At 38.7% G+C, this 27,419-nt stretch overlaps 2 protein-coding genes across 6 annotated transcripts in view; both read right to left on the bottom strand.

Annotated features, from left to right (window-relative positions):
• The window catches only part of cpne8 (copine VIII), an 88,457-nt gene extending 82,816 nt beyond the window's left edge, over window positions 1-5,641 (bottom strand). Inside the window, exon 1 of the mRNA XM_007228204.4 lies at window positions 5,370-5,641. Coding sequence (XP_007228266.1) covers window positions 5,370-5,473 — 104 coding nt within the window. The 5' untranslated portion in view covers window positions 5,474-5,641. The remainder of the gene's footprint in view (window positions 1-5,369) is intronic.
• A 7,583-nt stretch (window positions 5,642-13,224) lies between these two features.
• The window catches only part of kif21a (kinesin family member 21A), a 60,388-nt gene continuing 46,193 nt past the window's right edge, over window positions 13,225-27,419 (bottom strand). For 4 of the 5 annotated variants that reach the window (XM_049474641.1, XM_049474643.1, XM_049474642.1 and 1 more), the window contains 8 exons: window positions 25,909-26,037; window positions 21,178-21,314; window positions 20,139-20,313; window positions 19,694-19,858; window positions 18,102-18,219; window positions 17,695-17,865; window positions 17,241-17,440; window positions 13,225-16,690 (listed from right to left, as the gene is read on the bottom strand). In XM_049474641.1, coding sequence (XP_049330598.1) covers window positions 16,600-16,690; window positions 17,241-17,440; window positions 17,695-17,865; window positions 18,102-18,219; window positions 19,694-19,858; window positions 20,139-20,313; window positions 21,178-21,314; window positions 25,909-26,037 — 1,186 coding nt within the window. In that variant the 3' untranslated portion in view covers window positions 13,225-16,599. The remainder of the gene's footprint in view (window positions 16,691-17,240; window positions 17,441-17,694; window positions 17,866-18,101; window positions 18,220-19,693; window positions 19,859-20,138; window positions 20,314-21,177; window positions 21,315-25,908; window positions 26,038-27,419) is intronic. The other variant, XM_007228214.4, reaches the window with a different exon arrangement.

The raw sequence follows: 27,419 nt of genomic DNA, 5'->3' as shown, positions 1-27,419 counted from the left end.
TTCTGCGTGCTGCGTGGTGTTCTTAGTGCTATTAATATTTGATGATACAGGGCAGACTACAAAGGGGCTGGAAATCCTCAAGCCACTGAGCTGAAACACTTGATGGTCCTTCTGGACAAACATCTACAATTTCTCATAATGAGAAGCCTAATGAATATATAAGAGGGCATGAATAACTATAATAGGCAAGACATAGGCTACGGTAATGAAAAACACACACACATACACACACAGAGCAGCAGCCTAAACAACCCTCCCAGGCAGACTGCACATAGGAACGTGCACTTAATACAGCTCTGATGTAAGCTTGGAGATAACTAGGGCACCCTCACATCTTCTTAAGACATATAGATTCAGAGCATTCAAAGAGCTAGGGAAAAAAACACATCAAACCACATATGTATGTATCATAATTTTTTTTAAAGGAGCCAATTAAATTTTCTTTTAACTTATCTAGCCTTTATGGGGAGGATCAGATTAGAAGAAAGTTTCATTACCTCTGCAAAAACATTTCAATGTACAGGATTGATGTACAAAATCATTCGGCTTGGATTAATATTTACAGTGATCATTTGTGTTTAAATGCAGATTTTAAAAGCAAATGATTGCTTAAAGGATTCATTTCAGAGATTTCTTATTTAAAAACTAATACAGTACATTAGCTACACCTAAACTCGTACACAACACTATACACCAGGGGTCGGCAATGAAACATCTGGCCCATGAGGTTGTTTAACTGTAATGAACTATAATGAAAAAAAAAATAATACTTAAATTATTTTTCGCCCATTTTTATTTTTATTTATCCCGTTCTTGGGCTCCCTTTCTCCTTATAAGAGCGTTTTTCCGGTCGTGTCCCAATTCCCTAGCTGGGGCAGCAGTAGTGTATTGGACCAAGACCCTGACAACACAGGTTCGATCCTGCATAAGAAACGGTGTGTTAATTTATCTATTTTTTCTTTTTTCTTGGGTTTACCTGCTTTGAGATCAACTGTTCTGCAATTGGGTTCAATAACCCTCTGGGCTGGAGAGCTACTAGTCTCCAGTAGCACTCCATCCCATTATACTTAATTTTTTTTGTGGTCCGCTACATAATGGTTTGAAAAATATCTGGCCCGCGACCAAACTTAATTGCCGACCCCTGCTATACACTCTTTGTAATGAAAGGCACTTGCTCTAGGTAAAAGTATTTAAAGTGTATATTTGATAACAAAATTATCACACTATGTGGGACTGCCCAAGCATATAGGTATTTTGGGAGATGGTCGTTTAATTATCTTATTAATCTTATTAAGGCCTGTAACAATAACCAATTACTTTGTCCCAGAACTAATAGCAATAGACCATATTTATTATAATTTTAAGATTACTTTATGTCACTAATGAAATGTGCACTAGGTGAAGTAAAGGATATTTTATGTGAAGACAACAAACTTGTGATTAACATGATTAAATACTGCGATTTTGTACTCAAATGAGACTTAATGTTATTTTAAGACTATTTATTGTCACTGATACACTCTGCCTGGCCAAAAAAAAAAGTCGCCACCTTTTAGCATATGATGTGAGGTTGCTGCAGTTGGTCAGGTTTAGGTTTAGCAACATTATGTGCTGAAAGAATGAGGTCAGCTGACTACCTGAATATACTGAATATAAACCAGGTTATTCCATCAATGGATTTTTCCAAGATGATAATGTCAGGATTCATGGGGCTGGAATTGTGAAAGAGTGATTCAGGGAGCATGAGATCATAATTTTCACACATGGATTGTTCACCACAGAATCCAGACCTTAACCTCATTGAGAATCTTTGGGATGTGCTGGAGAAGACTTTGTGCAGTGGTCAGACTCTACCATCATCAATGCTGCTGCAAGATCTTGGTGAAAAATTAATGCAACACTGGATTGTAATAAATCTTGTGACATTGCAGAAGCTTATTGTAACAATGCCACATTGAATGTGTGCTGCACTCAAAGCTGAAGACGCTCCAACAAAATATTAGAGTATGTGACCTTTTTTTGTTGGTGTCAACTTTGCTTTTAAAGGGCGATGAAGTTTAAATTAATGAGAATATTTAGACAAATTTCATATATAATATCCAGAATAAATAAAAACAATCAACAAAATGAAAACACTATCTGTAAACAGAGTCGTTATGCCGTCTCATTCACATTAATGGGCTCCTCTCCCTAAGTAAACATAATGGGAAATATTGAGGTGTGCAAAAATGATTGAGGATGTGTCATATTGTACGATAAGTCGATAATGTAATTACTGTGACAGGCCTGATCTTAATGTTAAAAGACACATAGACATTTCTCATGCACCTTGTTCTACACCTACTTAATGAGAAAGTTTTGCTGGTTTAACAGCAGCTAAGAAAGATTTTGGCTCCACACCCTGCCTTCTGGACGTCCTTTATTTGGACCTGTCATCTGCAAGGATTAATAATGCTACCTGCAGAACTGTATATATATGGAATGGTATGATATTTATAAAGTGCATTTTGCCTGTTTAACAGTATATTCCTGCCATTAACCCGGCAATCCTGCTCTGATTTCTTGTATAACATCTATGTAGTTAAAGGCTACATATGGATTTATGGTCATTTAAAACTTTAAATAAAACTAAATAATGGCAAGAAAAAAAACAATTACAGTATATTGTTCACGACTGGCTTTAATGCCTGTCGGGCCAGCCATATACAGCTCTGGAAAACATTAAGAGACCACTTCAGTTTCTGAATCAGTTTCTCTGATTTTGCTATTTGTATGTATTTGTTTGAGTAAAATGAACATTGTTGTTTTATTCTATAAACTACGGACAACATTTCTCCCAAATTCAAAATGAAAATATTGTCATTTAGAGCATTTATTTGCAGAAAATGAGAAATGGCTGAAATGACAAAAAAGATGCAGAGCTTTCAGACCTTTAAATAATGCAAAGAAAACAAGTTCATATTCATGAAGTTTTAAGAGTTCAGAAATCAATATTTGGTGGAATAACCCTGGTTTTTAATCACAGTTTTATGCATCTTGGCATGTTCTCCTCCACCAGTCTTACACACTGCTTTTGGACAACTTTATGCCACGCCTGGTGCAAAAATCCAAGCAGCTCAGTTTGGTTTGATGGCTTGTGATCATACATTTTCCTCTTGATTATATTCCAGAGATTTTCAATTTGATCAAATCAGAGAAACTCATAATTTTTAAGTGGTCTCTTATTTTTTTCCAGAGCTGTATGTCCAGGGGTTAGATACATGCTCATTCAACATATCAAGTATATAAATGGAATTATAGATCCTCCTTTGGAGCAGTAACAGCCTTTTCTTCCCAGTGAGGAATTCCACTACTAGATGCTTGAGAATTTGAGGACAAAATGCTGTGAGGATCTGACTGCATTCAGCTACAAAAAGCATTATTGTGATCATGTAACACTGTTAGAGAATTAGTTCTGCATGACAAGCACCACCAGAATGACAACAGCTCCAAATCATCCCAAAGGTATTGGATGAATCTCCAGCTCTACTGCTCCACACCTCATACCCCTCTAGCTGATGCTTATTATCTGGAGCGGTGACCTTAGGCTCAGAGCATCCCCCTCTATTAGTAGTGCATTTTTATGCAAATTAGGCTTTACAAGCATGAGCTCAACCACCTGTGTCAACAAAACAAGTGCACTTTAAAGAAGATATATATTTTACCTTCAGATCAGGTGTCTGGATATTTCTGAACCTTTGGAGCAAGCTTCCCAAACCCAGAGTATGGTCATTTCCAGTCCAGACTAAAACCAATGTAACTGCATAAACAATATAGCTTAGATGTATGTATATCTTGCTTTTCAAAAAAAGAACATAGAACATTTTAACACCTCCGATCACATACCAGCAAATCACAACATGGCTTATATATGAATAGATGAACCACCGGTTGGTATACGCATCTCTTATCTATTCATTACAGACTTTACATTCACCAGTGTCCATAAAACAGGCCCTGCAGCGTATATAATAAATTCTTGTCAAATATCGCAATTGCAGCATGTATCTTTCTAATTTTAGCACAGACAAAATAATGACAACACCACATTTCAATGTACAGTATCCTAAACATTACCACTAACCTAAAACAATATCACAATATTTCAATAATGCTATTCTACTGCAACAACGTATCAGTATGTTAACATTTTACTTAATACAACAGTTTTAAACTTTTAGATTTTGCTTCAAATACTAAAAATGCAGACCAAAATAAATAATTTATTATAAACGTAATGTAATGTTGCAAAAAAAGTAACACAATAGTAAAGTGCAGACTGTTTTTCCATGGATATAAACTAGGGATAACCAGTATTACACATTTATAACTTAAAGAGAGACTGGACACCCCGGTATAGAAGGCTTTAGAAACAAATGTAACATTTACATACCTTTCATTTAAGCTTTCAATCAACTGTATGCAAAAAATAAATGTATTTAGTTTAGTTAGTTAATTTATTGAAATTTAGTTTCCCATTTAGCTAAATGATCTTTACACAGTGTTCACATCTTCTTTAAACCCTCTTTTAAAACCTCAATGGATTTTAAAGTAGAACGACCAGTGTCGCTTGTTTGGTGCTTTTCCAGCAACAATAAATACGTCAGAAAGTATCGGTTTAAAATTTTGTCCAAATCACCCAATGCAGATGATTCTTAAAAAAATTAATTACCGACCAATAACCGGCTGATGCTGATTTAATTCTGATATAAATCTTAGTGCATCCCACAATACAAAGTACTGTGTTTATATCAGCTGCTTCACTGTAAACAGGAAAAAACAAATATAAAAGACACAGATTTCAATACAGAATACCACTATTCTCATGATACAGGTTTTTTTTATTGTTTCAAAAAAGAGAGATAACAATATTATTATGAACAATATGATATGGCACATTCCTAACCTCAGCTTTGGTTACCTCTAACCTCCTTATAAAACTAGCAGTTGCTTTCAGGCTTTCCACTCACCAGTGTCCAGAAAACTGCTCTACTGTGTATGTACTGCATTTACTATTACTACTACTATAAAAAAAAAACAGAATAATACCATATATATAATAACACGTTATTATTACAGCGTTATTACAGTCCCGCGTGCACTGAAGGTTACAGCAGTTAGTGTAGTAGGTTAGTTTGGTTGTGGACTCATATAGTGAAGTACAGGCTCTATCTATAATAATGATCACTACAGCAGAACTACAGTGAATTATCAGGCTGAAAGCAGCAGCTGAGCACAAGCAGGCACAGCGTCCCCCCAGTCCCATCCGGAGGCACCGCGCGCGCTCCCCCAAACCTCCCCCCACACTGAACCGCACGCGCTGCGCTCACCTGCACGACACCGTGATCTCCACCTTGGTGGCGGGGATGGCGGCGGTGAGCGGGTCCAGCTCTCCGATGCTCGCCATGTTGGGGAAGGCGCTGGCCGCAGACATGCTTCAGTTTCCCGCGCTCTCAGAGCTCTGCGTGCAGGCACGCGCTTTCCATCGCGGACTCCGCCAGCGAGCGAGCGAGCGAGGCGCGAGAGCTGCTGCCACGGGGGGAGTCACGGCGCTCCTCGAACGCGCGCGCGCTACGTCACGGGCGAGCGGGCCAGTGGAGCGCGAGAGAATCCCGGCGAATCAAACCCACGGCTCAGCGCGCGCGCGGCGGCCACGGCGGCGGAGGCGCGTATACTCCCCCTTGCGCGCTCACGTGACGCGGTTTCCCTGCGCGCGCGAGACTGACTGACTGCGGCTTGTAAACACGGCGCTCTGACGCGCGCACGTGATCGGAGCTGCAGTAAAGATGCGCTCATATCTATTGGGTTCTTTCTAGAACTGCGGGTATGGAAACATTTGACTCGTCAGTTAACCCAGTTAAACCATTTAGACAGTTTAAACCATTAGCTATAAAAACAGTTTACATTTACTACTATTGTAGTAATCATGTGCCTCAAGCCATATCCGGACGGGAATAGTTTGGGAAAAATATTTCTCACTTCTACTCAGTAAGACTCTTGCATCAGGAGGTCCAGTGAGTTTTTTGGTTTCCTGGGTCACATGACATCAGGTTCAGTAGCTCCAGCCAGCCACATAAAAAAACACAGGGCATAACAACACACACCAAAACATAATTGAACTATAATTAACATTATAATTTGGGGTTTAGCTAGAATGGGATAGCAAGCCACTGTGTCCTGCTGCCCTTCCTTCCTCCACATTATTAATAACAAATAGTGCAAAATGATTGTAATAAGTTTTATTTTTTAAAGATTGCATTTTGAAAAATATAATATACAGCAGAAATGTTTGATATAATATATACACACAATGTACCTCTAATTCTAGAATGACCCAAAAGATTTTCCTTTCAATCAGCGAATGCATTGCTGCATATCATTCTGTCGCGTGCAATGTCGCTGGAAGACTTCAGTGAACAGGCAAGAATGTGGGAGAGAGACATGAGTGACTCATCTGTGTCTCATCGTTGCCAGAGAGAGAGAGGGAGAGAGAGAGGGAAGGGGGAGAGAGAGGGAGAGATGGCCTCTGACCCAGTCATGCATGATGGCCTCGTTCCATCATGCAGGTCTGGGGGGGTATTTCACAGAGCAGGGCTTTCTCTGTTAGGCTGTTTACGTATGCACCTGTCCAACTATACTGTAGAGTATACTGTAGGTCCCATACCCTTACTTATACACTCACTGTATTCCCAAATGTTTGTGGACACCTTTTTAAAGAATGCATTTAGCTGATTGTTCAAGTTGCACCCATCACTGATATAAATGTGCAAATACACACAAACACAGCTTTCCTAGTCTAATGATTTGTCTAAACCACTTACTATGTTGCCAGTTTGCACCCAGAGCCTGTTTAGTAGATACTAGAGACAGAACCAAACTCACCTAATCATTTGGTAGAGTCATTCTTGTCTCCCAGACCAAGGGTGTCTCATGCTTTCAAATGTTGTTGGAAAGTAAGAACTACCATTTGTATCTCTTGGAAATTGCATGTAAATGTTTAATCCCTTAACAGGCCATTAGCTCATTGGAAGCAAATTACACTTCTATAACTATAGAATATCCTCAGTCAGTTTTGGAGACTTTGATGCTAAGGGTTTTTTAATAAAGTTTTTATGTAATTACACACCAATGCTTAGTTGATTACTATTAATTAATTTTATTTAATATTTTGCAGCGTATTTATTGACTATTTATTCTACATGCGTATTTGGCTTAGTATGTAACAAAAAGTCTTTAGAGGTTACTCAGAATGGTAAAATAAAGAAAACACATCCACTAAGTGACAATATGGAATGCCTTGTTCAAGAGAGACAGACCCCAGCTGGCACACAACCAACCTTTAAAGTTGAAATGTGGTTCAAATATGATTGAAGAAATATCTGTTGATGTTTCAACGTTGAACAACATTTAATGTTAAATGGTTGTGCAAATATTGAAATTGTAATGTTGAGTCAACTTAATGTCCCCAACCTTCTGCCTTTTGAATGAGCATTTTATATTTCATCAGCATAGAATTTCAAATGGATGGAGGGATGAAAAAGTGTTTTTATTCCATTTGCTTTTTTTTTTGCATTTGGCACCAATTCTTCACCATTCTTGGGGATATGATCATGTTCTATTACTTTTACTGTTGTGTTTTGAGATTAGATGTTGAATCAGATTGGTAGTGGTGGGTAACATTCTTTATACTCAGCTTTACTACAGTGATAGAAGTTTATTGTTAACACTCTGCAAACCATAGGATTTTCTAATTTTAGTGATCGATGGTTTATTAAAGGTTAAACGTACGATGTTGAAACAAAGCTGCCATATCCATGTTGATTCACCTTTCAAAATCAACACCAAATCCAGCATTGATTTAACATTAAAATGCCAGCTGGAACTGATTCAAGCTGATAAAAACAGACAAGAGTAATTTAGACAACCACTCTGTTATCTAAGATGCTTTACTACATTGAATAGAAAAGCATTTTAGATAACATTTCATATCTTGACCTAGAAGGACTGCAACAGCACAAGACAGCCAAAAAAACAAAAAGTTGAAGCAGCAGTGGGTGCCCGATTACCAAAAATTGGACAGTTGAGGACTGTTTTTTCTTTTTTTTTTTTTTTTTTATACAGTGTGTGGTCATTGGAGCACCTGCTAATTTGACTAATTGGCATGACTGAAGCAAGCTGGGTAATTTAAATGTTTAAACCAGGCTTTCATTTAAAATCAGGTATGCATATATTTCACTGCAACTGTAAATGATTTTAGTTATATACTGTTTTGTTCCCATGCTTATTCCTATGCATTCTGTTACTACCAAATCCTGTTAGATAGTCATGGAAATATGAAGTTATCGGTCCATAAAACCATGCACATCATAAGAGGACCTCTGTCCAGAGGTCATTCTGCAATAATGATAGCACCTCTATGGGCTGGCACGTTTATGAGGTCTTTTTTTAACATTGTTGAGACCAAACAGTAGCCAGTGTCCAGTGTCCCCTCCCCCATTCGTTTTTTGTCAGTTTCTGACCTCAGGACCCCTGCTGACCAGATATTACTTTGGTGGCAGATAGGGCTGCCACAAACGATTATTTTTATAGTCGACTAATCACTGATTATTTTTTATGATTAGTCGACTAATCGGATCATACGTTAATTGAATATAAAACACAGTTTATCACAATAGAATGCAGCTGCTATTATACAACCAACATTAGATTTCAGCTATATGCTAACTAAAAATAAAAACAATTAAAATCATAGTTCATTAAACCTTTAATGAAATATGCAGCTTGTTGTAACAGACAATTATTTTACTGTTTAGCATAAAGTGTAAACAACTGTGTAAAATAAGGATAAGGCACTGGCATTTATGAAACATCTCAACCGTGAGGTTGTTTGAACTATTATGAAAAAAAAGTATATTAATAAAAAATGCCTCTCTGTCCAGATATTGTGTACATTACCGTACACAGGGCAGCGGTCTGCACAGATCTGATTGGCAGAGGAGAGCGTTTGGTGATTTTACACCACACATGACTGATCTGTGAGTTTACTGCACCGAAAAGCACTGAAAACAGAAGCCACTGTCAGAATGAAATCCTTCTCTGTAGTTTATCGGTTTGGGACGGCATTTGTGACAACGTCTGGGTCCGGATCCGGATCGCGGTCCGCCTATTAGTGACCTCTGTTTTAAAGCTATCAAGATGAGTAAGTTAAGTACTAAGTTAACGCTCTGTTTACGCTAATTTTAGCAGCTAAATAGCAATTAAGCTTCTTCGTCATTTAATCAGCCACAACATGCCTCCTTTTCAGGTGCTCGTGCATCGCGGTTGTGCTGCCGAGGAAGGCAAGTTCTTCATTGCAGATATTGCATTGCACGCGTTTCACTTTTATTTTCTTGGTGATCCCACACTTTTGAGTTCTGTAGCGGGGTAGCCATGAAACCAGAGCCTGTCTGTATAATGTCCTGAGATGTCGTCCACTACCTACCCCGGTTTCCACTACTGCGCATGTGCGTCCAGGACAGAAAGGCAGTCGCAGCAGTTTGGAGAGAAAAACAAAGAAAAAAAAACCGGCTAATCGACTATTAAATTAGTCGTCGACTATTTTAATAGTCGACATAATCGTGACTAGTCGACTAATCGTGGCAGCCCTAGTGGCAGAACATTTTCAATACAGTGGATTTACTGTCAAGACAGCGTGTGTGTGTGCGCACAGCCAATATGAGTGTATCAGTCGCAGCACACATTGTGGTGTCACTGCTGGGTTGAGAATTGTCCACTACTAAAAATACTGACCGAAACTGACCACTAATGAAGAGCAAGAGGGTGGGCAGGACAAACCGTAGGCTACATGCTGAGCTACAGTCTATAACAGCACTCAGGCGAGATGGAGCTAGGTGTTAGGTGCTTCCAATAAAGTGCACTGTAGACATAGATGCTTCTAATAATTCTCCATCATTCCATTAGAAAGTAGTTAAGCTGCACTGTCTGCACATTTAGATAGTAGCTCATAATACTGCACACTAGAGATATCGCCCACTCAAAAACACGCTGCAGAATCAGGAGAAGCCATCTGGATATGGATTTCTGTGTGCAGTGGAGTGGAGTGAAGCTACCTGTCAGAACCCAGGGGATCTAAAGCAGGAACACCTGCACACTGCAAAAATGCAGAGATGGCTGCCTGCCATCCATAGAATGTAGCTTCAACAGAGCAATCTGCTCTTAGAATATATTTGATATAGTCATACTAATCGATCAGTCGAGGAGCCCTGGAATATCTAACTGTATTTTCGTTTGAGTTTAGTGCATGGAATGGATAGATCATCAACCTAAAATGTTCAAGAGAAAATCTGGCATAATTAATAGAACTGGAACAATCCTAACCCCAACAAATATTAGACTACAGTCTTAATTAATTCTATTTATCACCCAATATATTTACACCAAGCCCATTAGTGAAAGCCTTTGTCAAAGCTGGCACAACCACATGCATCCATCTGCAGTGCCAGAGGACCGTCCTCAGTTTCAGATAAGCAGTTCCAGGCCATAATTCCAACTGCAGTTCCAGACAAGTTCCAGACCAACAGTTTGAAGGTGTGTTAGTCTTTAATGTGCATTTGCTAAAAACAAGAGTGAGCTTAGTTTTGCAGGCTTCATTAAGATTTTGTTAAATATTAGATACTCTAAAACTACACCACACATTAAAAGACAGTCTACAACAGCAAAAGGCTTTCTGGCTCTACCTATGGATTATGTGGGGTGTTGTTGATACTGAAGAGGGGCACATCATCATCAGATTCTTAAAGGAACAACCAGCAATATATACAAGTGTGTAAAATGGCTACAGGAGTCCAATTTCCAAATAGTGGATAGTTTTTTTCTGCCCCAGATGCGAAGCTTCATGGATTACAACTCTATAGCTAATCAGCGAATATATATGTATATATATATATATATATATATATATATATATATATATATATATATATATATATATATATTCTCTACTCTATTACCCAGCTATGGTTAGCTTTACTACTGAAGCTCTATGATTACTTGTGCAGCAGAAAAGCATTTCCATGGCACTACACTGTTAGTTTGCTATTGTCTATTCCTGGCAACCCTATGTGGGAAATGTGACTGGGGGAATGGCGGCAGGTAGATACTGAGGCTACATCCCACACAGATTTCCATGACGCAATGCATAGTTTCAATAAAAAACACTGTCTGAAGCTTTGCTGACAGGAGCTGTCCGTGCTATAACTTAGCATGTTTCCTTAATATCTGATGATACATCAAGATCATGTTATGAATTACTACAGAAAATATAATCCCTAATGGTCCTTTAAGTTATGGTATTACAGGTTGTTTTTCTACAGCAAATTTCAAATACGTACAATTTTTACAACACAGAACAATACAAAATACCCAGAAAATGTATTATTTGGCAGATTTTTAATAGGTTATATAAAAATCCACTTGAGATTGTAAATTAAAATTCGATCGTGGTGCAGGCCTTCTAATTTGTTTCTACCTAATAGATGGTTCTAATAATTCTTGAGCACAATGTTGAGTTTTAATGAACAGCATCAGGGAGATCCCTATGTTTCCCTTAGGGCGGGGAAGGCTTGCCCAGGCTTAAAATAGAGACAGTCATTATGTACCACGGCTGTGTGGTTTTAATGGAATAGACTCGGGCTAATGCATTATTAACTCGCCATCTTTCATTCTGAACAGCAAAGGAAATTTGATTGGAGCAGTCCGTGGTATATGAGCCAAAATGACAAAAGCACACAAAGATTAAAGATAAATAAATAAATAAATTCAAAGATGACGATGATGTGCGGACAAGTTTGACAGCATGGAGAAAGTTCTACCAGAGGAAATGCCTTTTGTACTTTCATTATAAATAATTGACTGATTCAGATGAGTAAAAACAATGGTGATATGTCATGTTTTCATGTGCATTTCAGCATTACCGCCCAGACAGAAATAAAAGAAAGTCTTCGGAGAGAGAGAGCAAACTCATGACAAGTGCAGGCGAGATGATAAATATTTCACCATGATTTTCCTGCTTTTATTGAGAGGACCATTCCACCAAAGCAGCTCAGAAGTAGCAGTTGGCAGGCTGCTATTCTAGTCTGCCTTTTATCCAGCCATGACATTGTTCTGAATCCAGGTGCAGCCACATTATGATAATAATGAGCGGCAAGTGCGGCAGGAGAAGAACACCTGCGCACTGATGGGTAACACTGATTAAAATGTCTCACGGAAGAAGAAAAGGTGCCCATCTCAATCCTCAGCACGGCTGAGTCTGAAGGAATTACCCCAAGACATACAGTCCATAGAGGACATAAGCACACACAGGAATACTATATCCTCCTGAGACGCAGAAAAAAGGTTTGAATATTTAAAATTCTCCAGATTACAAGGTAAAAAGATTTTTTTTGTTTGTTTTGTAAAGATGTGTGTTAATTATTTTCAGGAGGATAAAGGAAAAGGCTTCATCCAGAGATTAGCACATCCTGCTGATTTGCAGCTCAACAAATCTGAACACAATTTCTCTGCCCTATTCAGCCTACAGTCCTGCTTCCTAACTATGGAAAGTGGATAAAAATGGAAGGCAGCTTTTGTCTGGTTTGAAAGAAACGTTTATCACTTGTCCCTCTTATTGCCAAAAAGAGTGAAGGCTGCAATGTCCCTGCTTTGTGGAATGGTCCTCTAGTAAAGCTTACAGCCTCGTTAGGAATCCCAGGTTAGGTCTTCTTCACAGTACAGTAGGATTTAAAAAGATTGCATAAAGTAAGACCAATGTAGACTACAGTGGACAAATATGAATTGCCAGTTCTCAGGAGGGTATCGGAGGAAATAATGTCTATAGCAGAGTGTCATACAAAAGAATAGAGACATAACACACTTCCCTCCAGTGGACAAATCATCTTATTGCAGATCTTAGAGACCGATCAAGGCTAACCAACAGCTCCAGACTCAAAATCCTGCTTTAGGCCCACAGAGCAGAGAGAGTCATCTCAATTTTATTACACACACACACACACACACACACACACACACACACACACACACACACACACACACACACACACAGTGGAAGCATTTTCTGTGTGCACTGTATCACATTTCCCAATCTCTCAATTTCACCCTTCAATAAGAAACACAGATGACTGGCAAGAATGGTTTTTGACAGATGGCATTTAATTCAAGTGGCATCTGACATTCAAATCGCTAAGGGGGTCAGCCAGCTAAAACTGCAGTGAAAATCCAGGACTTCATAAATTCGTCTGGTTTAAATGTGTCCAGAATAAGACAGAGCAACTACACAGGAGAAGCCCACATGGGGAGAGAAGAAGCTTAAACTGAGATCAATCCTACTGTTGCAAATGCCATTTCTGATCAGCCTAAAACAGCATTCCCAAATCCTGGTCTACTGCTTCTGAGCTGAGGCCACGAGCAGCCAGCTTTGTCAGTTAATAAAGCTTGTCAGGATAAAGCTACACTTCAGCCAAGGGCTCTAGGGATGCACAAATATGATTTTGGCTAAAAAGATTTAGCAGGAGGCTAAATACTAAAGAGATTTGTATTAATAATTCAATTGAATTGTATTTGTCTCACTTTTAGCAAAAAATAACAAAAACAAAACAAATCTACAATTAAAAATTATTTATTTAACCTTTAAGATTTGATTATCCTAGCAAGACAAACCAACAAAGCACTATAGTTAACTACATTAGCTACCACAGCTGTGCTTTCCTAATCATGAACACATTTTAAGCGGTGCTAGCATTTTAGCTACACATTTAGCTAGCTAACTTAGCTACCTTAGCAGTGCAACTTTGTTCATAAAACACCCCAGTCGTGCTACTTTAACTTTAAATATATGTAAGCAGTGTGATTTAGTCATACATTACGTTAGCAGTGCTAACTACTTAACCCAAGTCACATGTGAGTGAAATTTACACAGAGAAAGTCCGGCTAACTAGTTAAACAAATGCTAAGGCTAAGTTACTTAGCTAGCCCTGTACAGCTTGTCTGTTGCAGCAGGGAAACAGCAGGTTTGTGAAGAGGTTGTAAACTTACACTAAAAATAATAATAAGTAAAGCTGAATACTTTATTTAGTTAGATTTATGTGAGTACAGCATAAAAAACAAACTTAAACCTACCACCATTTTTTGGCAATTTACCGGCTCCTGAAACCATTGCTGAAATGCTGAAACATGACTAGATAAAATAATTAGTCAATGTTTGGTATTAATGATCCAGTTATTTTACCCATTATGTTTTTTGTTGTTTGCCAAATAATCAGTGCATCCCTAAAAGCCTGATGTTGCTGATATTAATGAGGGCTAGTGTTAAGCTTATCCAAACAACACAGACCAGTGTTTGTTAGTCTGTTTGCTGCCTCAGCATTTTGGAGTCAAGTATTCCTTTAAGACCTCACGTTACACAAGGTACTGCATTAACTTACTGTAGCTACACTGTGATACATAAGGCTATATATATTTATATATTTATGAACAGTCCATTATGTCAGAGCTGAATGGGGAGAACAATGGCAGAAACAGCAGCAGGTGAGAATGTTCATTTAGCACACACACAGACCAGGTCCGGGAACACCGTTACTCTTGAAGTTTAGGCTTACAGGCACAATAATCTCTTCCCCCTGTACGTCCACATATACATATATCTACACATTAAGGTAAATAGCAGTAGGAGCATTGGTTACTAGTAAGACTTCACTCACACGTTAAAGATAAAGCTCTAGTAAAGCTTAAAGATAAGTGTTAGACAATCAGCGAGAACGTTTTACACAGGAGCTGAGCGAGAGTGAGAGTACTGAGATCTGACAAGAGTGAGGAGTGACTGACTAGTGAAACATGCTGACAGAAAGATGCTGGGACTGAAAGAAAGAGAACAGAACAGATGGAGAGAAAGAATATAGCAAAGAATGAGAAAGCAGGGAGCAACTGGGAACAGAAAAGGAGAACAGAAGTAAAGAAACAGGACAGAAAAGAGAAGGAAAGATAATGGATGGGGAGGAAATGAACAAAGCAGAAGAATGGAAGGATGGAGGAAGACAAGAAAGAGGGAGAAAGCGAGAGAGGGGGAATAAAAACATGAGTGGAAACAAAGAGGCGATGGAAGAGAGCAATGAGAAAAGAGAGAAGATAGAGGGAAAGGGAAGAGCAGAGATGGGAGGGAAAATGAGAAACAGAAAAAAACTAGAGGGAAAATAAAAAGAGCAGAAGAGAGAGGTGAAGCAAAGACAAGGGCAGGGAGAATAAGAGAAATCAAAAAGAGGTGTAAGGAGGGAGTGAGAAGCAGAACGTATGCAATAATAGGGGATGGGGAAACCATGAAGAGAGAAAGTAGGGAGTGAAAGGAAAAAAAATGTCAAAGATGAGCCGAAAGAGAGGAAGAAAGAGAGGGCAGGGCGAGAAGAGGAGTAAATGAAGGGAGAGGGGAGGTAGAGAGAGAAAGATAAAGTAAAAAAGAAGAATGAAAGACAGATGAGATTAGGAGATGATTCTATATGTAAAGAGAAGTGGTAAAGTATGTACTCTTACCTAGTTATGACTAGGGGTGGGACAAAATATTGATATTGAGATATACCAATTGTATTTGCAATACATAATCATCTCCCCAAATTTGACTTACTAAAGTTACTTTTTCATTGCTCCACTGTTCCACGTGCCAGAGCTAATTAAACGAATAGGGTAAAACCTGTGGTGAAGAATATTGGATGTCAAATTCTGTGAAATTGACACAATTAAATCCATAATTCCTAATATTTGCTTATTCAGGAGTATTCTATCCTCTTCAGTAATACAGATGGTGTGAAGTTTCATAGAGAATTGCCTTAAAATATATTGAGTATCACAGAATAAGAGTATCCTGATATTATCAGTATTGTGGGTAATGTATTGTGATATCGTATCATGATTTGCCCTGTGAGTCCCACCCATAGTTATGACTGTAATCTACTGTAGCTGTAACTGTAGTTCTACGCTTTGGTTAGCAGTGATTTGCAGGTGCCAACCCTACAGCTGAAACACGCAGACATAAATTTAAGGGCATGGTGATTCCAGTTAGTCCACTTTACGCAAAAACTACAGTTCATTAACATATGCATCATATGCATAAAGCGTCAAACGCCCAGATCCACAGCCTTCCGTATGAGCTCACAGAATCCGGACTACTGGAGCCAGCTTCAGAGGGTCCGGCTTCTTCTCCCCTATCTGACATCCAATCAACATAAGGATCAACATGGAGAATCTGCAACATGTAGAGTCTATGGGAGCTTTATTTTGCAATGAGACTTGCATGTTGCAGCTACCTTCCACAACATCTTCACAATATTAAGACACAGGCTTAGAGACCCCCGAGAGAAGGAGACGTGGTGAAGTAGTCGATTCCAGTCTGTTTACGTCCACTTAAATTCAGGTATTATTCTTCTGCTGAGGGTCTCTGTATTGATTAGGCGTCTAGTTTTAGTGGCTAAGGACAAAGTGCAAAGGAACACAGTCAGGATCAGTGACCCGAGGGAATAATCAGTTGCTGGCAGACTCGTCGGCCATGTCCGTCATTTCAGTAGTGCTGTCCAGAGCTCCTCTCGCACGCCAGATCTTCACTGTCCGATCACTGCGGATAAAAGGAGGGATAAAGATTGTTATTGTGCATAGTGCAGTAGTGCCCTGTACAGTTTATTACTTTTTGTTTTGCGTTAAATCATGTACTTGAGGGAAGAACAGGAAATGAGATACAAGTAAGAGGGTGGATTTTCATGGATTTTCAGGTATTGAGATGAAATTGAAAATGTTGTGGCAGTCACAGTGAGAGCTGTGGTAAAATGTATGTTTTTAAAGTAGCTAAATCTTTGAGGAATACTGTTTGATAGAAAGAGATAGAGCATTATGGCCTCTTGCTGTCAACAACTTATATAAATGTGGGCATTCACAGGCCGTCCCCTGTAAAACATAGAGTGTAGTTATAAAATACCTACATTTTTATAGAAGAATATGGCTGAATTGAGAGTGAGAAAGAATTAACATATAATTATATAAACATGCTTTAATTTCCCCAGTTAAAAGTGTTAATTAGCTGCCAGGTTCATCGACATTGCTTGAGCAGATGAAACACATTATGTTTGTGTGTGTGTGTGTGTGTGTGTGTCTGTGAGTGTGTTACTCACTCAGATGCAGTGAACACTAAGCTGTTGTTGGTGGAGATGCTGTTGATGGGGCTCTCGTGGCCCCGCAGTTCTCCGAGTGCGCTCAGTGTGTCTGTGTGCCAGAGTTTGAGCACTCCTCCTCTGCAGCCGCTTAGCAGTGCTGGAGAGCCAGGAACCACGCCCAGTGCACACACCCAGTCCCGGTGAGCATTCGGCACTTGCTGTTCCAACACAACACACACGTGTATAAGGAGTTAGATACACATAATTCTTTTTCATTTCATCTTTTTTTTCCACTCCAAGGATCATCCTGTAAAAGACTTCTGCTCACTTCACTAAATCCTTCATTGATTTACACCTATCATTTATATGCAACGCTCCTGCTTTTGATTGACAGAATTCACTCAATGGATGACTGAAGATTAATCTTCTCTCGTAACCTACAGCAGATGCTGTATTGATTTATTGAGCTTACCTGCTGCAGGTCTTTATGAGCCAGGTCCCATTTTTTGATGCCGTTGTCTCGGGATCCGCTGAATAGGCAGTCTCCCTGCACCACAACCGACTCAATCCCGTCATAGTGTGGAGGCTCAAAGTTATGCGTAGGACTGATGCTGCCTAGTGCTCCCTCAGTTACATCAAACATCTGCAAAAAATATATAAAAATACATATGCACATTAAGAAACATTTGGTGTTGGGTCCCCATCATTTAAAAACGTACACATACAAACAACATAAATGTATAATTTTATTAGGCAGGATGAATTGCTACACATACACAACATTATCATTATATGAGTCAAACAGAAACAATTATTTCTGGAACAATTTATTGTAACATAGTTACTATAAGAGGCACACACACACAAATACACACATACCTTGATGTAGTGATCTTTGGAACCAGTGATGACCAAATCTTGGCCATTACCAGAGTGATCAACAGTCAAGCACATGACTGGTCCAAGGTGACCTGTAAGCTTGCCTGTAGAGACAAACCTAAGGGAGCAGAAAAAGACATCAGCATTCAGAAAGAAAAATCAATTACCTTCATATCACCTTGCCATTGGAGGCAATAACTGTGTACAATACCAGAAATCATAAAGACGTTCTGTCCTAAAGGCTTCAATCTAAATGATAAGACAGATATAGATAGCCAAGATAATGCCTTTATATGAGTCTATATAAAAAAGGTTATATTATTAACAATGTATTGGTCTTCGTATAAATCTGCATGTGTTATTTCAGAGTTTTAACCTAATCATAAAAAACAGTAAAAAAAAAGAAAAAAAAAGGAAAATCCTTCCAGATATAGGTTATTTTTACACTGAGAACACATTGCATTGCATGCATCTGTTTCCTATATCCTTGGTGGCAGACAAAAACTCATATCTTCAAAATGATGAAGGGAAAAACAGCTAAATGAAGATAGAAGGTTTTGCGTAACAGCGAGCATATATCAGACTCTAGTTCTAGAAGGTCGCAGCACTGCAGACTTTGGTTTCCGCCTCATTAAATATCTGACTAAACTCACAACGCAGACAAAACAATCTTCATATAATTTAGTAGATAATGTGGAGCTCCATGTGGCATAATAAAAGTTTTAATTAGGTTTCTATTTTTAAGCTTCATTGCATTTTTACCCTCATTTTCATCACTATGTTCTTATTTTCTACCCAGATTACTAATTACTTTTATTTATATTTTGTATTAATAAAAAACTTAATGAGCTGCTTATGTTTTATATTTTCTTTAAGAAAGTAAAACAAAATATATACATATGTAAAGCTCTGGAAAAAAAATAATAACAAAAAAACTGTAAATCTTTGGAATATAACCAAGAGGAAGATGGATGATTACAAGCCATCAAACCAAGCTGAACTGCTTGAATTTTTGCGCCAGGAGTTGCATAAGGTCACCTAAAAGCATTGTGAAAAACTGGTGGAGGAAAACATGCCAAAATGGAGCCAAAATGCATGAAATCCAAGATTAAAAATCAGAGTTATTCAACCAAATTTTGTATTAATATTAAAACATTAATATTCTTGTTTCTAAATTAATATGAATGTAATTAATATGAAATGTTGAGGTCTAAGAGCACTGCATCTTTTTGTTATTTTAACCATTTCTCATTTTCTGCAAATAAATGCTGTAATATTTTATTTGGAATTTGGGAGAAAATGTTGTCTATTTATTGTCTGTTATATTTTATGAAGCAATATAATATTGGCTATATATCAGAATAACAATAAATAATATATTTTATAATAATAATTTAAATTATGTATGTTTTTGTGTTTTTTGTTTTTTATTTTTACCAAAATGAATCCCGGTAAATTCAGTTCTCTGTCCTGCAATGAATTCAGGGGATAAAACTAATTTCTGCATTGCTTTGGTCCAGAAAGAGTCATATCTTTATTATATTGGTCTAAATGAGAAAAAAAAAAAAAAAAAAGCTGTAGGACAGTTTTACCTTCTGAGGTCCCACATGCGGACGGAGTTTCCAGCAGCTGCGTAGAGCACTGTGCCCGTTGGGTTGAGAGAGATCTGGTTGATCTGGTTCTCTCCAGTTGGTATAGTGACTGTGCGGTTAGTTGTGGCTGCACATGCATCACCAGAGCTCACCTGACCAGAAGAGCTGAGGAGAAAAGTTGCTCATGAGGAAAACATGAAGCTTTTGTAGGAAACAGTGGAGGTGGAATAGTTCATGCCAATGCTTCTAATGCAACGTTTCTTGAGTTTACAACCTAAATTATTCTCATCTATCTGAGTGAAATATCAGATATTTTATACATACAATGTTAGAGAAAACATTTACATAATAGACAATTCAAATAATGTAATTTACTTTCCAATTCAGTAATGAGTTGCCACCTTCAAATAGTGTTACACTTTAATTTATTGTGCAAAAAACTCACGCGAGTGTGCGGATGCACTTGGCTGAATCACGGATATCCCAGACTTTGATGTAGGAGGTGGAGACGGTGAAGACCAGGCTGGAACTGTAGCGTACTGACACCACGTTGTTGGGATGGCCACCCAAAGACATGATCTCCTGACCAGTCACCAGATTCCACACTTTACAGGTGCGGTCTGAGGGGGAGAAGCAGGATGCAGTTTCAGAATTCAGAATTACAGTAAGGTAATGGAAAACCCTATTACTGGGATCTGATTGACAACTTTAGATTACTTTAGAACTTCCAAGCAATGTACAGCAATGAGAACAGATGCAATCACAGATGCAATATTTATTCATTTTTATAAGTAAATAAATAAATCAGGTAAATGTATTGCTCTATTTATGCAGAAATATGGAAAATATGGGAAAATGTTTCTTTAAGTGTCTCATTATTAATAACTAAAGAATTGGATTGTTTCAACATCAGGAAATGTATCTTTGGCAATGCCACAGCATTTTTAAGCCAGAGCTCCAACAGATCATAACTTGTCTCAAAAATGTTTGGACAAGGAAAAAGGACATGATTTTTAACCTTCACACCAAGTCTAATGCATGTTTTACTTCTGTGCTCAAGTAACTGTATTAGAAACTCCATAGCCCTCATAAATTTGCACTTTTTCTTCTGTTTCTCCGTTCACTGTCTGAATTCTGCTCTGTTTAACCTCATTTGCTTGTCTGTTCATTAGAGGGTAGCTAAAGTTCGCATTTCTTTGTGGACATTAAGAGATTGTGTGATGGCCATTAGTTCTCCGCCCTCTATTGCTCATTTATTCTGTCTACAAGCAAGACAACAAAGCTCTGACTGAAGCCAGATTTTAACAAATCCAACAAAGCAACCAATAGAACAGCTAAGATTCGCACATTTATGCATCATCGAGCATCGTCAGTTTTAGGCAGACTTTGATTTCAAAACTTTTTTCATCCATAAAACTGGACTTTGTGTAAAAGGGCCAAATTCATCATCCATCATATGTGAACTGAAGGTACAGGAGTCAGACCTTTGGATCCAGTGAAGAGGAGGTCATCAGTGGAGTCCACACACAGCACAGCTTTACTGTGGCCCTCAGCCACATGCACACACTGCAGTGTAGCACCACGGCTGCTCTTAGACACGGGAACAGGGTTTATCACCCCTCTGAGGAATAAACACAGAGATATTTCAAATAGCTATCAAACTATTTTCCAATTCATTTTGAATGTGCACATTTTAACACTCGAGTCATGCATATGGAAGCCTTCATTTGAATATGGTGATCTGTGCAGATAACACTATAGCAGAACATGCATGTATGTGCATGCGGAATGTCCAGCAATTCAGCCACATACTGCAACATAGGGAAAAAAAAAAACACTAAAATGGACAACAAAATAATAATTAGGATAAATACTCTTTTCAGCCATCTTGGTTAAATGGCACATTTAGATGTTTTTAGGAAGAAATGAACACTGCCTCTGTAGCTTAACACATATAAAACAGAGTAAATCCCAGCAAATACCAATGCATTGTCAATTATTAAAGAGAATTATATCAATCAATCAATCAATCAATGAAGAATCAATATGTCTTAAGAAAAAAAATTATGAACACTCTTATAATAGATTGCAGCTGGGTAACACTCTCTATAATAGCTAAGTCATCTAATTCATGTAAAAGTTTCAGTTTGTGTCTTTTTAGGTAGCTCTTTTTAGTTTTGCAGGTACACCATATAAACAACACAACTGAGACACTAGCTTATTGACCGTTTATTATCAAACCAAAGGAATTACAAAAAAGGTTAATCCAGATTTTGTTGGAGCTGTCTTTACTGTGTTTTACTAGACTAGACTATCATTGTAATGCAAGGATTGTAATGCATTCATCAGTGTTAATGAGGTCAGAATGTTGGAAAAAGAACAATAATTTCAAAGAAAACAGTTCCACTGCTCCACAGCTTAGACTCCAGTTGCCAGTATCCAGTATTACAAATCTTGTTTACCTGGTCTAGAGTCCTATTCTATTGTTACTAACTTTTTAATAGCCTTACACTCCCTAGTGAGCATAGATTTTCAGATCTTTTTATTCAACTGATTAGAAGCAGTTTTGTGCATGGTTTAGAAAGACAGTGAATTAATAAAAAGCAATAGGCCATAATAGTGTTATAAAAGTCTTGCTGAAAATATGTTGTAAATAAGTCTCATTATTTGCAGAGGCTGTATTTATTACTTCTCAAAAAAAAAATCAAAAATATGTCATTTGGCCAATGTTTTGCATAAACTATATAACCTGCAACCTGAATGTCTGTGGTCCAGGAAAAAAATCTATGCTGAAAAAAATAAAGCTTTACTTCTGTAGATTAGACCAGAACTCTATTGCATATACTGGAGAATGGGAAAATCAAGATTTACTGTGTGAGAATAGAGACCTCTGGTGGATAAGGCACACACATGCACTCAACACTTTAACACTAATAAATTTGTTCATAGTGAACTTCCTTCAACTTTAAATTTAAACCTTGAAATTAAAATAGTTTCTATTTTTGTAGACTATTTTGTACTGCTCATAAACAGGGTGGCTGTAATATTGTCCAAATATTTATATAAATAATTAATTGTATAAATACACCAATTACTATGCTGTGTTTTGAGACACCACAGAAAAATATTTTATTTTGATTAAATATGGCTATGTTTTCTTTATTAATAGTAGAAATGTCAAATAATATTGTCATTTCAAAATGTACATAAATACAAATAAATAATAACAATGGAATAAATCTATAAATGCTCAGGTAATAAATTGTGAGTTAGCAGATAAGCAGCTTTTTCAAAACCTCCGAAGGAGACAGCCCTGTATCAACCCTATCAGTTTCAACCCAATGATCAATTAGGCTAATGAATGTTCCATTAATTTTTAATTGATTAAGTGAAGTCAGCTGTGCTGAAGTAAAACTGAAGTAATCAGTGCAATGACTTGGAAGAAAGGATCCTGAACCTTTGTATTCCTTTGCATTTCTGTATTTTGTTTAAAAATACAAAATGTATTTACATTTATTAAGAATTCTAAATCAAATACACTCTTAGCTCTTAGTGTTCTGCAGTGAACAGTAGCTGTGCTATGCCAGTGACGTGTCTGCGCTTAGCTCTGGTGCTGCAGTGCAGCTGCACCAGTGTTTTAGCTCCTCTCTACACTTCCTGTACTGAAGCCCAGAGCAAAGAACCCCCACAGTCAGACCAGTGAACACATTCTGACCCCACACACAGCCTGCAGGGGCGGGGGGGGGGTCGGCATGAACCTCGAAGCTACATGAGTAAGCGAGAATAAACACACACAAATCACCCAAACACACACACTCGCTCAACATTTGCTACAGCGCAAGGCTAATCCAATGTGTCTAATTCTAAATACCACAGGGTCGAAGGCTAACATCGTGCTTCTGCTCCTGTGCAGAACTCTGACTGCTAAAGCTAAAGAAAGAAACGAAGGGCATTCAAAAAGATAGCAGCTTTCAGCCATGTTTCCCTTCACCTCAGGCCAGTGCTCTGATGGTGTCTGCTATGGAGGACTCCAGAGAAACAGAGTTAGTGCAGGTAATCACACATCACTATGAGATTAAGCTGGGTGGATATTTGGTTTGAATGGAAGGGTCTGAGAGGGAAGTTGAACACGAAATGATCGGTGCTGCAGACACCAGATTCTCTACAGTTATTTATGTGTATTTTATTGTGTGGGTGTAACAATTTGATTACCTCTAAAAAGTGTCAATAATCAAACACAATTAATGATCCAAATTATTTTAGGTATAAACACACACTAAAGGGTGTTTTTCATTGTAAGATTTATTTTATTTTTTTATTTATGACATTTGACAAATGCGCCGTAAGAAAGGCATCAAAGACTTACATGAATAGCTTTATTTAATTAATCTTTGTACTGCGTTGGAGCCATTTTTAACACATAAAATTGTACTGAATTTAAGTACTAAACTTGAAAATACACTGAAATGCCAAAAGTCATGGGACAGCAGTATGCAAACTGATAATGAAATACCATATTGTTCGGACTATAAGGCGCACCTAAAATCCTTTATTTTTTGAAAAATTGTCAGTGTGCATTATAGTCCAGTGCACCTTATGTATTAATTCTCTTGGTCAGGTTGTAAGGAGCAGAAAGGCTTTTTCGATCAATTACAGAGTATAAGGGAGTTAGAGCTGCTATCCATGGCTGGGAATCACTGTTAACCGGGGCTGACTAGTGCTGCTAACTGCGGCTGGCTAGCGCTGCCAACCGAGGCTGGGAATCGTTGTTAACCCAGGCTGGTTAGCACTGCTAAGTGCAGCTTTAACTGTGGCTGGCTTTGTTTGCTAACCAGGGCTGAGTAGCCCAGCTGCACTGCTAACCGGGGCTGGCTAGCACTTCTAACCGGTGCTGGGTATGCTGCCAAACGGGGCTGGCTAGCACTGCTAACCGGTGCTGGGTAAGCTGCTAACCGGGGCTGGCTAGCTCTGCTAACCGGTGCTGGGTAAGCTGCTAACCGGGGCTGGCTAGCTCTGATAACCGGTGCTGGGTAAGCTGCTAACCGGGGCTGGCTAGCTCTGCTAACCGGTGCTGGGTAAGCTGCTAACCGGGGCTGGCTAGCTCTGCTAACCGGGGCTGGCTAGCTCTGCTAACCGGTGCTGGGTAAGCTGCTAACCGGGGCTGGCTAGCTCTGCTAACCGGGGCTGGCTAGCTCTGCTAACCGGTGCTGGGTAAGCTGCTAACCGGGGCTGGGTATGCTGCTAAACGGGGCTGGCTAGCACTGCTAACCGGTGCTGGGTATGCTGCTAAACGGGGCTGGCTAGCACTGCTAACCGGTGCTGGGTATGCTGCTAAACAGGGCTGGCTAGCACTGCTAACCAGTGCTGGGTAAGCTGCTAACAAGGGCTGGCTAGCACTGCTAACCAGGGCTGGCTACTACTGCTAACCCGGGCTGCCTATGCTGCTAACAGGGGCTGGCTAGCACTGCTAATCGGACAGCTTTGAAACAAACACACTGGTATAAGGTTGACGGTGTTATCTTGTGAACCAGTGGCCAGGGTGCTCATAGCAACGCCTAATATTGGCTGACAGGGCCTAATATTGGATGGGACATTTCATTTCCAAAGCTGTGTCACATATACCAGTTATGTGTATTATGTCAGAAGAGGCATTACCAGCCATAGTTAACAGCACAGTGAGTGGTAATGAGTGCGACCAGCTTTGTCAGGCTAGAACTGTGCATGCGACTTTCATGGGACATGGTAAAAGTAAGGGGACTGTCCGATTACATGTGGCATGTCAGTGTACTATATATTTATCATGACACCCTTAGTAATAACGGTTTTGGCACAATCTCTTATTTCTAAAGAGTAGCTGCAGTGTCATTCACACACTGACACAGGGAGGAGGAGTATGGTAGGTAATGGATCTGCTGATTTGATAATAAAATGATTGGACATTCAGCGTAGGATTTGTAAGGGGCTGCTCACACCAGGCAAGATCAACTCAGGTAAGCATGCTTCCTCAAAAGCAGAGGAAAAATGGTTAAGGGGAAATTCTTTGGTTTAATTCACACATTCCAGATTCAGATTCTGCTGTGTGCGCTGCTCTCCACCAAAAACTGAATAAAGTGGAAGTTATTTATCATGATCATCAGCTCACACAGGCAGAGGCCTTTTCAGATTAATTGGTAGCAGGATTGTCCTCCAGCCCCTAGGATGGTGCTATCGCTTACTGTTTGATTTCTTTGGCTTTAGCTCTGTCAGCTGCTGCTTGTCCCTTGTCATAGGTCTTCCTGCGGGTGAGAGGAGACGCTTCCGGGACTCTCTTTTCCACCCCCGTTGGTGGTCTTGAGCCAGAGGTGCTATTTTTTTGTGTCCATTAGTGATGTAAAGACAGAAACATAAAATAAAAACACAAAAAACACAGACATCCACTGAACACAATGACAACACCAAATGATGAGCAGCATTCAAAATAAAAAATACAACCAACAACAAATATAGACACCTATTACCTGATAATACAAGGAGGAAGAGATTATCAAACTACACTAAAGAGACTTTTAGAAAACATAGGTATTATGTATCAGATGTGGTGACTGTGCTGAATCAAAAAATGTCATTTCTAATCTCTAATATTGAAGAAAAAAAAAAAAGCCTAATAATCCTTCAATGAGATGACGGATATAGTTAAATGCTGGTTAGATGTAATTTAATAAACCCTCTTAATAATTAGTACAGTTGTTCCAAACTGGGGATGTGGATCTAGTGCAGGGGGAGCAGCAAGGCAGATGAGTCAGGCATGTTTGAGCACTGCTAGCATAAGATGGACATGTTTGTGAGAGGGCTCTGGTAAACGTACAGCAGGAGATGAGTCTTCACCAGGTCAAAGCTCAATTTTCTAAAGCAAAGGCTAGAAAACATGACATAGGCATAGATCTTCTTTGGCTTCACAGTGCATTGTGTGTCACAATTAGCGTTGTCACTGTTAACATGTTATACATTACATTACATGAATCAGGAAACTTTAAATTAAACTTAATTAATTTAAGTAAATAAATATTCATTTATTTGTATTATTTATAATTTTATTTCAAATATTTTCCCCATCACAAGTGATGCCACAACAAACAAGAGGGTGAAGACCAGCACATGCCTCCTCAGACACTTGTGAAGTCAGCCACTGCCTCTTTTCGAACTGCTGCTGATGCAGCATTGCTAAAAGCGCAGCGACTCCATTCTGATACATCAGCTCACAGGCGCCTTGTGCTGATCGACATCACTCTTTCGAGTTATGTGAGGAAAGAGCGCCATCTACCCACCCAGACAAAGCAAGACCAATTATGCTCAAAGCTCTGGCAGCTGATAGCAAGCTACAAGACAGAAAAAACCTTTCGGAACCACTAAATTAGTAAATCGGTCCATGGAGAGAAAACTAAGTAGCCATTAAAAGCGAGAAACATTCTATATGTGCAAAAAATACTTAGATGAGCAGCAGAGAGTCAGGATGTGTAAAGTATATGTAGTCTGTTGGGATCTTCAAACCAAGATATGGTATAATATGTTTTCAACATTTTAGATCATTTTAGAGAATCCCAGAGCGCTGAAAGACTGGAAATTACCCACCATGCCTTGAAGGGAAATATGTATTTAAAAAAGTGATGAGATAAAAAATACAATAAATATGTACAAGCACCATTAAATGATTTAAGCAAACTTAAAAGTTAAGAAGCAGAAGCAGAGC

The sequence above is a fragment of the Astyanax mexicanus genome, chromosome 2 (assembly GCF_023375975.1).
Source record: "Astyanax mexicanus isolate ESR-SI-001 chromosome 2, AstMex3_surface, whole genome shotgun sequence".
NCBI classification, from domain to species: Eukaryota; Metazoa; Chordata; class Actinopteri; order Characiformes; family Acestrorhamphidae; genus Astyanax; species Astyanax mexicanus.
The sequence above is the reverse complement of the archived record's forward strand: the minus strand, read 5'-3'. Positions and strand labels throughout refer to the sequence as shown.